This window comes from Pyrus communis, chromosome 3 (assembly GCF_963583255.1).
Source record: "Pyrus communis chromosome 3, drPyrComm1.1, whole genome shotgun sequence".
Lineage (NCBI taxonomy): Eukaryota > Viridiplantae > Streptophyta > Magnoliopsida > Rosales > Rosaceae > Pyrus > Pyrus communis.
In genome coordinates, this window is record NC_084805.1 from 14,729,278 (window position 1) to 14,740,152 (window position 10,875).

Consider the following 10,875-nt stretch of genomic DNA (forward strand, 5'->3'; position numbering starts at 1 on the left):
AAGCCTTCAACTCTCAAACATCATCCAAACTTCATCGATGGAGCTTGAGCTTTGCACCAATGTGTTTTTGGTGACTTCACGAACCCATCCGTACCATTGGATCAAAGAACGGATCACGGGAACCCAAGAACCTAAGAGCTCCGGCGTGGTGCTCTGTTGCTCCATCGTGATTGTGATTATTTCACGGAGTTTTAAAGCTTAAGGGAGTCTTAAAATTACTCCATAGAGACATGGGAACAATTTTTGGGAAGATTTGGACGTCGAGATAGGTCAATTCCACAAGTTGCAGAATTAGCAATATCGGAGGATTTTCCGGCCACTTTTCATCAGTTTTAGGATCTCTAAGAGGTAAGATCATGTTCTTCTAGTTCAGGGTTTCAAATTGATATAAAATTTGTGGAATTTGGTTGAAAAACGAAGAAGATATTGAAGTTTTATGATTTTCCAGTTTCCGGTGACGCAACAATGGCCAACGCCGGATTTCCAACGAACCATTGGAGAAGGAAGGAGAATATTCCGTCAACTTTGATGGAATATACTAACGGCGTTAGGTAAAAGTTAAAAACATATGCTACTATTTAACGAAATATTCCTTAACGACATTAAATATTTCGTCCGTATGCTAGGCACGTGCCTGCGCGTGTGGCCGTGCCTTGGCCGGTGCGTGAAGGCGTGTGGGATATCGGAAAATTATTCTAAAAATATGGGGATGCTCGTGGTGTTGAGTAGGCCACAATGGTATATTCAAACACCCAAATTGAACAACGTATAAGAAGTTATTGCACGGTTTTGATTATGTGCTTAGAATTAACGTTAAAATAGTAGTTTCACATATAGGTGAGACGTTTCCGGAAGACGAGCACAGCCAGGTGAGACTTGGGGGTTACAACCCTGCTATATGCCAATGAGTAAGCTTTTGGTTATATATATATATATATATATATATATATATATATATATATATATATATATTATGCGTTTCCCAGAAACTGTTTTAAATGGAATTTCATTTGAAATGCCATGTCATATTTGCTTTACATTTTAGCATATGCATTAGTATAGCTTTGCATAATATTGCATGATGCTGCGAAGACCCAGGTAAGTCAGGTGAATGTATATTGACGGTATGGTTGCATGGTAGTTGTTTATGAGTTAATGCATGTAGAGCTCATTGTCCTGCGCCCCGATGTTAGTGCTCCATCCGTGGCCAGGGCCTAGCCTTCACGTGATTGTTCACCTCCCGCACTACAAGCTCAACTTGGATTCAAGTCAGGTGCTAGCCTGTCGTACAGACAACATTAGGTGGTTTCAACTCGTAGGTGACTTGTGATTCGTCGCATAGCCTTCACGTGATTATAGCACTTTAGCGTACTTATTTACACCCAGCCTGTCGTACAAACCACATTAGGTGGTTCCGACTCATGTGCAGGTTTAGAGCCTTATAGGTCACATTAGGTGACTCCAGCTAACATATCACTTTTATATTGATTTATATCACCTGACTTACATATTTATTGATGAGATAGTGACATGGCATATACCTGGTTTTCTTTACTCTCAAGCTTGATTTCTATAAATACATATGTATTACTATTTTATGGGAAACTATACGGGTTTTACGGTGAGGAGTTATTACTTTTAAAAGTGAAAAGGTTTTTAAAAGCTTTGTTTTTACCCACTCACGTTTTCTGTTTTGCGCCCCTTCAGGTTCTAGTTAGACGTTCGTGTTGGTGGCTTACGAGGACTCTACGGCGATTCTGACAGACTCCAAATAATGTAGGGTTTTCTTTCCTATCATGTATAATTAGTATTTAGCCTGCTAGACTGCACTTAGGTTATCTATGCTCTAATGATGTGTAACCATGCTTTAAACATCTTCACTCGCACTTATATACTTACCTAGTGTAAATTAGTTAGTTTTGGTTTTTAATTACTCACATTTTCGTATCATTATCACTTCCGCATTGCGCTCATGGCTACATCATCCTCATGTGACGGCCAACATGCCTCGAGTTAGGTCAGGGTGTGTCATTGACCCATACCATCAAGACGGTATTTGAAATTGAAAATCGATCAATATAGTTTTTGAAAATAGGTGTCACAAATTAATGTGGTCCTTCCATCACAATTCAGTAAAAAAAATTTGTTATGTGTTGATGTAGCACATAAATCAGTCCCACAAGTTATTTTTTTCTCCTCACAAATGATCCTTGAAATTGACCCACACCACCAAGATGAGCCCCTATAAGTTTTTTTTTTAAATTTTTTATTTTTTATAACAATTTAGTCTTAGTCTTGTAAATAAGCGTCTCAAATTAATATGATTCTTTCGTCACAATTTTATAAAAAAATTCTGCTATGTGTTGGTGTGGCATATAAATGGATCCCATAAGTCTAATTAAATTAAAAATGAATTAGAAATATGTTTCATAATTTAATAATTAGTTAAAAAAATTGTCAACCCAAAAACCCAATCCCTTAATCACCTCCGATCCCAACTCACATTCCTCTACCTCCACCTATGGTAGCCATCATCGTCTCTTCTTTGAAGAAAAAAAATTCTCAAGACACCCATCTTTACACCCTTCACCTGATTGGACCAAGATCGAGACCACCTTTGACGACGACTTATGTGCAATCACCATCCCCATATTTGTGATTGACAACCTCACAACCTTAATCTTGGAGAGCTTGTTGAATGCTATCCCAGTGATCTTGGTGACGCGGAGAACAACGAAGTCTGCCTTGAGATAGTATCACTGTGCAAAACGGTATTTTGACAACTTTTTTAATTAATTACTTAGTTATTAAACCAACATGAACACATAATAAAATTTTTGATGTAATTATGACGGAATGACCACATTGATTTGTGACACCTATTTTAGGAACTAATTGATTGATTTTCAATTTTAAGGATCATCTTGATGGTGTGAGTCAACTTTTCGATTTTCAATTTTAAGGATTATCTTGATGGTGTGAGTCAATTTTAGGGACCAATTGTGATAAAATGCCTTAAATCCTACAAGAACCATTTATGTGTCATATCAGTATATAACAGAAGTTTCTACAAAATTTAAAGAAGCAATTAATTTGTGACACATATTTTCAAGGATTACAATAATCAATTTTTAATTTTAAAAACTATCTTAAAGGTGTGTGTCATTTCAAGAACTAATTTCTGATAAAACCCTTCTGTGAAATTATGGTCTCTAATATATGTTTCTATTCCGGCCCAAAACAGCGGACTAGCAAAGAGCCATATCGTGATTGGGCTGTCATGTGAAGTGGGTGGGTCAGCCCATATTATCAGTCTGTTAAGAAGCTCACTTCAAATTTTTAAAAGAAGATGTTTAGAAACTAGTGGTTTGTGTATGAGAGCTATTATTGATAGTCGAAAAAATCATTTGAAAAATACCAGAAGAAAAATATATTTGAGACAAGTGTAAAATAATTTTTTTGAGAGTTAGTTACGCCCTTGTTTATTTAAGCGATATTAATACTTAGAGTTGCACTCAAGAGCTTAAGCGTGTCTTTATATTTTTAGGGGACGTTTATTTGCCTTCTTTAGCTCTTACTGGATTGGATTGGATTAAAGATTTAGTGCAATCCGTGTTTGTTTGCTCTCGGGACTAACATTAGTGGCATTAGTGACGACTCACCTCGACTAACAACAGGACTAGCTGGTCTTAGCGTGTCCGCTCCAAAACCATGGGACTGGCTAAGACACCTCACTTTGCTCTCACCTCCTCTATCTACTTCTCTCGTTCTCTCATGGCTACTCGCGTCCCAGAATCACGTCATCTCCCTCTCTCCTCGCGTCCTCTCTTCTATCGTCTATCCTCTGACCTGACCTAGTGATTTCCAAGCTCGAGGAGATGAGATTCTTGACTAGTCGGTCTTGGTTCGTGACCCAGACTTAAGTTGAGATTGGAATCAGAGCGTCACCGTCGCGAATACAAGAGACTTAGCTGCCATTTTGACTTTGATTTCAGTTGAATTTCGTGATTGTGTTGCATTTTGTGATTTGGAAGCTTTATAGATTGAAATGGAGGGAGAAAGTTGTGGAATTTGGACGAAAAAAGGGGAGAGGGAATAGAGCTTCGTAGTCCAGAGTTGTGGAATTTGGACGTGAAAAAGGCTGAGGGAAGAGATAGGTTTCTTAGTCCAGAGAGTGTTCTAGAACAAGAAAAAGAAAAAGAAAAAGAAAAAGAAAAAAAAAGGAAGAATTAATTATTATTATTTACATTATCTTGTTTTTAGTCCGACACTGCATCAAACGCTTCACAATAATAGTCCAGCTTAGTCTAGTCTAAACCAGTCAAGTTTAGTCCTTGAAGTTAGTCCAGTCCGAGATAGTCTTGTGCAACAAACGCACCCTTAAGGCTAGTTTGGGGGTTGTGATGCTATGAAAAAAAATATTATTTTCGGAAGTAATGGTAGAGCTGCTTCTGTTTCTATTGTTTTGAACCCATAATTTTAACAAAAAATACTTTTCTTTTTTTCATTCACCGAACACAATTTTAGCCCTAACTTTAGAAAAAAAATTGTTTTTAAAATAATTTTAGCAATGTCAAACCAGCATTTTCAAACTCGATGAACAAATATAAGAAGAGGAAGAGAAAAGGCGGAGCAACCTGCGACCCATCCGAGAACCCACCTGACTTCGCTCATTTGGCTTCCCTCTACCCCTACTTCCAGCCCTTTGTCCAACTCAATATGAGAAAAACTAATAGGTAAAAACATAAATTTTGAAATAAAGTATGTGAGTATTTCTAAATTTAATAATGTCTTTACTGACTTTAAAGTCACATAGGGATAGAGTGTCTCGTATGTGTTACTCTCCCAACACAAGCCAAAAACATAAATTTTAGTATAAGACTGGAATGTCACACAAGATTGTTTAGTTATAAAACTGTATAAAAATAAAGAGACGAATTCAATAGAAGTATTATAAACTTTTTATCTATTTATCACATTTGATTAAATAAACGATCTTAATTTTCATAATAAAATAAAATTGTTGAGATTATTTTTACAAAATAATTCATAATGGATAGTGCTAGAAAGATCAAATTTTTAAACTAAATTTGTGAGTCAAATGATGTATCACCAACAAGAAATAAACATGTTAATCGACACTTAATTAATAATCAAATCAGTTACAACCATATCATTTAGTTTGTAAATCTAGTTTTAAAAATAGAAATTTTTAACGAAAAATCTGCATAATTGTTCACTTTAACGAAAAATCATATTTTTATACTAAAAAATCATTCATAGTATTATTTATTTTACCCTTGAATAGCCAAACTCTTGTCGTATCTAAATTAATTGATGATGGGTTTCCTATTTATTCCAATATAAACTTCGTTCTTAATACGCAAAGTCCCAAGTTGAACGTGGCAAATATACAGTTACTTTAGTCTCTATCACAGCATCAACCACCCACGGTCATTACGCGGCAAGTCCAGCTGTCGCCACGTGTCCCGGCATCTCCATCGTCGTCCTTACCGACACGCCCTCCATTACTTAGAACTCAAGGTTGCTCCTTCCGTAAAACCCCCATATCTGGCAGTTATATATTCCCCAACCCGAAATCCACCAACATTCAAAATCTCAGAACCGACTTCTTACCAACCTAAGACCATGTCCGCTTCAAAACCCACTTCTTACCCATCGGTCGACGTGAACGACCTCGCCGAGAACCTCTTCCCGGAAGACGACGCTGTTTCAACAGAAATCCCTGTTACCCATTCCTCCGAGGACCTCCTGGTCAAAATACCAGGCGCTATCGTCCACCTTATAGAGAAGGACTCGAGCATAGAAATTGCCCGCGGCGAACTTACCGTCGTTGGTCTCCGGCAGAACGGGAATGTAGTCGCTGTACTCGCGCGCGTGGGAGACCAGATTCAGTGGCCTCTGGCGAAAGACGAACCCTCCGTGAAGCTCGATCAGTCCCACTACTTCTTCACTCTTCGGGTCCCCGCAAATGGGTCGCCAAAAAGAGGCGAAATTGACGACTCGACCGGGAAGAGAGGCGAATTCGAGTTGCTGAATTACGGGTTGACTTTCGGGTCAGCGGGGCAGGAGGGTTTGCTGAGGGACTTTGATCAGATTCTGGGGAATTACAGTTGTTTTTCGGAGGGGAAGGTTGAGGGGGTGGGGAATTGGGAGGTTTTGGACGCCAAGGGGGAGGAGGTTGGCGATAGGGCCGCGGCGTACTGGACTACTCTGGCTCCGAATGTGGAGGATTACAGCGGGAAATGTGCGCGGTTGATTGCGGCGGGTTCGGGGCAGATGATAAGGGGAATTCTGTGGTGTGGGGATGTGACGGTGGATAGGTTGAAGTGGGGGAACGAGTTCTTGAAGATGAGGATGGGACCCACTTCTCCATCGGAGATTAGTCCGGAGGCCTTCAGGAGGATCCAAAGGTGTGTTTTTTAATTAAACAGTATTGTTTTTTTTAAGTTTTTGCGTCTGCCCGTTTGATTTTGGTAACAATTATGATATTTATTAAAAGAAAAAAATACGTCCATTTAAATTCCTGAAAAATATTAATTTTTTGTGGTAGTCGGTATTGCGAGTTTTTTCGTAGGAGAGGGTACCAAATATGTAGGGGGCGGTCGAATTTCTTCAACCCCTCAGGTGCGAAATTATACAAGATCCCCTTTAAGATGACCGCTTAAGCAACAAATTTCTTGCTTAAGAGCCAACTAATTGAGCTCAGTTGGAGAGCTCAATGAGACCGAAAGGCGTGGTCCAAGCAGCTGCTGGATTGGATCTCCCCATCTCTCCTAAAATTAGAGTAGATGATTTTCAGCTTCTTAGTTTCGGGTTGAGTTTCGGTGATCGAGTGTTAGTTGTCAAACTTTGATACTAGAACCACCCTGTTTTTAGTATGCAGCAGTACAAGGCTAACATCCATTAATGTATTTGCAAATTTCAGGGTTAAGAAGTTGACCAAGAGGTCGGAGAAAGTGGCCACCGGGATCCTTTCAGGGGTTGTCAAAGTATCTGGATTTTTCACGAGTTCGATAGTTAACTCTAAAGTGGGGCAGAAATTTTTTAGCCTTTTGCCTGGAGAAATCATCCTTGCTTCCTTGGATGGATTCAGTAAGTCTTTTGCTTGAGCTCTACATGTTTTGTTTCTGGATTTTGATATTTGAGATATAGAGGTGCTGAGCATGAAATTATGCAAGTTGCAATCTTAGCAAATAGGACTAGTGACATTTCTCTTGTGCTCAAGTTTGCTATTTGTGGTTGAAAACACAGACAAGGTCTGTGATGCTGTGGAAGTTGCGGGAAGGAACGTCATGTCTACCACATCGGTCGTCACCACTGGGCTTGTTTCACATAGGTAATTCTTAATGTGACCATGAACTTTTACTTATTTGATCGAATCCTTCTCAGTTTCAGTATTTATAGTTTTATCACTATATGGTGTAGTACCTTGTCCGGTAACAGGCCTTAAAATTTCACGATGGTGTTGGCTCCGTGTATTGCTCATGGTTGCTATTCGGTGGATGTTTGTAGAAGATTTTCCTTGTTTTCTTAATGGAGTTTGTTCAGAACGTTTTCATGAAATCTGCAAAACAATTGCAGCTGCTGTAGCTTTGATTCTTAGAGCTAGGTCAATGCAAGTATAGGTTAGATTTGGATATATACCAGATTCGTCATGGTTGGTTTGCATGCTTATATATATATATATATGTTGTCAACTAAGGGAATCAAATGGCTGGCCTACATGTGATGCGTTCTTCATTGCAGGTACGGAGAACCGGCAGGGAAGGTCACGAATGAAGGGCTTGATGCCGCAGGGCACGCTATAGGGGCAGCTTGGGCCGTGTTCAAGGTGAGGAAGGCTCTGAACCCGAAGAGCGTGATCAAGCCAACAAAGCTTGTTAAAGCTGCTGCTGAATCCAAATCCTCGTCCAAGTTGAAGTCCTCAAAATAAGAAGTGATATGCCTCTCTTGATGCCTGCTGTTTGGGTTTCTCCAAATTTATGTTCCTTTTTTATCAAAGTCTGAAAATGGAGTGTGTATCTAAAATACGAATGAAAATAGTAATTCTGAGCCTTTGCATGCATCCAAGCTGGTCTTCTGAGAGATTCCACAATCAACATGGGAGGATCGAAAAATATGCATATTGGTGGTCTCATCTTTTAAATTAGATTAAACATGCTGTAATCATCTGCGCAGAATTTGGCATACACAATGGACCAGAGCAGTCTCAGTAAGCATCTCTTTTAATGGTTCATGATCGAATTTCCTTGCTCGTAAATTTAGCGTAGATTAGAGTAGATTAGAATAGAACACAACACATGAATGATCATATCTGCATCAGCAGCGGATTTGATTCTCTTTGTTAGTGCTCACATTGCTTAAAACAGGATTTTGATGTATAACCATCAAACATTCAAATCTACCTTGCGCATCCTTTTTTTTTTCTTTTCTTTTTTTCTGACGAGCTATCAAATTGAATAAATTAAATAAAAATAACAGGGATACGTTGGAGGCTAATAAGCGTGTGTATTGGCTCTGGCCAAGGTGCGGTATCGTATGGTGTGGGAGTGGAACCCAAACCAAAACCTAAAAACATTTTGGTATTGATTGGGTACAGTATCATGGGGTGTAGCTAATTTTACAGGTTTTTTTTGTTTTGTTTGTGTGGGCCCAATTTTTGGTATTGGGGTGAAGAAGGATCCTGGTAGTTATAAAAAAAGGGACCTGCTAGTGTGATATAGGACATTACAATGAGCTGGACCCCAAATTCCATTTCATCCAAGAAAATGTTCTAGCTAATTAAAATGAGTTCGACCCTAAATTCCATTTCATCCATTCAAATATTGGCATTAGTTCAACCAAATGTTCAGTTAAACATTCAATAAACGTTCACAACCAAGAATTTCATCCATCTATCCATTTTTTGCATGATGCAACCATTCCATTTCATCCATCCATTTCATGCCACATCAAACATTCAATTAAATGTTCACAACCAAGCATTATCAAACGAAATGTTTTATGAAATTAGTACAACCCAAATGAAAAGCGAAGTTCAAGTTCAAGTAACCATAATAAAGTCATACAAAGTTTAGTTCAAATCAAAATGCTTTCAAACCAAAAACATAAATTGTTCAACCTCAAAAGCAATGCAACATCAAAAATGTTCACAGACCTTTTTAAACTTTATGGCTACTTCCAACATAATAAATGTTGAATTCCACATTGTGGGCAATCTAAACATATTAACTTCTTCGTTAAAAAAGAAAATAAAAAGCATATTAACTTCTTCATATGCACAGCTTGCTTGAAATACTCTAATCTTTGTGGAGAACTTCTCAAAAACCTCCCACAATTACTTACGGATAAAAGGCCTTGGTTAGCCTCTGCATCCCTTGACTCACAATTAAGTTGGTTATGTGACTTGTACATCTCACATGTAAATACTCCCTACTCAAAATGACTTGTGAATTTCCCACCTATTCATCTTTGACCTAAGTGGATCCAATGCAACTATTTGCGAAGCATTGTCAACCGTGATTTTGAGTACTTTATTTATGTCCCATTCAAAAACAAGTTTCAATCAACTTAGCTACTGTGGTTTAGGGTTGGTTAGGAATAACACAAAAATTAATGATCCTCTTGTGCATATTCCATTCGTCATCAATAAAGGATGTGGTGAGGACCATATAATTCATGTTTGAGTGCTTGTCCACGTGTCCGTGTAAGAGAAATTCGGTGAGCATTTAATTCCTTCTTCAAACTAGCCTTAGATTAGTCATACATTCTTAAAAAAGTTCTAACAAGAGTCATAGAAAGCACACAAAGCAATACAATTGCAACACTAGAAAACCTATCGAACCCCATCTTATCAACGGTATTAAAGGGCATCTCATCAATAACAATCATATCTACACATCCTTCCAAATAATCGAATTGGTTAAACACCCCTGCAACCAACTTTTTACCCGCTTTCTTATCCCCAAAAGGACTTTATTTTTATTTTTATTCATGTTTACGGGGTACTATCTAAATTGTCTTTCAAGATGTTTTCTTATGCCGTACGTCCCATTTACAATTGGATCGGCTACATAATCACCCAAATTTCTTCTATCTTTGGGGCGATAGATACATTTAGCTCTAAGTTTTACTTCTTCAACCATTAACGTTTTTCCCTTTTCATCTTTTACAAGATTTCCTCCTTCATCTTTGACGCTTACTAGGGTCTTAACCTCATACGATTTAAAGTGCTCTCCAACCCAACTACGTTTACTGTCTAGGAGATGATAATCACTTACCTCATCTTCTTCACCATCTCATTCACTTCCAAGTTCAGCCTCACTTTCAGCTCCTCCCGATTAAATTTCTTCCAAATCCATTGGCTCCTCCACGGGGTCCGAAACCTGCAATAAACAATCACACACAAATACAATGGACATGAAGTTAGCATATGCATAATGTTTGAACCTAATTTAATAATCCAACGACTGATAGGACGAATAAGCACTGGCTAGCAAGCATATATCAACACAGTTACATTCAGAAGAAATATTGTAATTTAGCACTACAAAGTGACAAACAAGTTTACTTATTGATATATTGATTGATTTATATGCAGGATATGTGTGTGAGAGAGGATTTGAAAGAAAAACAAAATAGCACCACGACCCTTAATGCTCCCACGGATCGACCTTCTGGTGGACTCGACCCCAGGCCATGACTACAAAGTTTTATGGACGCCTACTTTGGGTACAACCAGATAAAGATGTACGAGCCAGATACGGAAGTAACATTCTTTGCTATTGACCGAGGTATGTACTATTACAAGGTTATGCTCTTTGGTCTAAAAAATGCAGGGACAACATACCA

General features: G+C 38.4%; 1 protein-coding gene across 1 annotated transcript; it reads left to right on the forward strand.

Moving 5' to 3' along the window:
- Window positions 1-5,555: 5,555 nt before the first annotated feature.
- LOC137728658 (protein EARLY-RESPONSIVE TO DEHYDRATION 7, chloroplastic-like) lies at window positions 5,556-8,089 on the forward strand. The gene is made up of 4 exons (XM_068467384.1): window positions 5,556-6,434; window positions 6,950-7,116; window positions 7,276-7,360; window positions 7,771-8,089. Exons 1-4 carry the CDS (start codon window positions 5,650-5,652, stop codon window positions 7,955-7,957), a joined length of 1,224 nt encoding a protein of 407 aa, XP_068323485.1. The 5' UTR covers window positions 5,556-5,649; the 3' UTR covers window positions 7,958-8,089.
- Window positions 8,090-10,875: the final 2,786 nt, after the last annotated feature.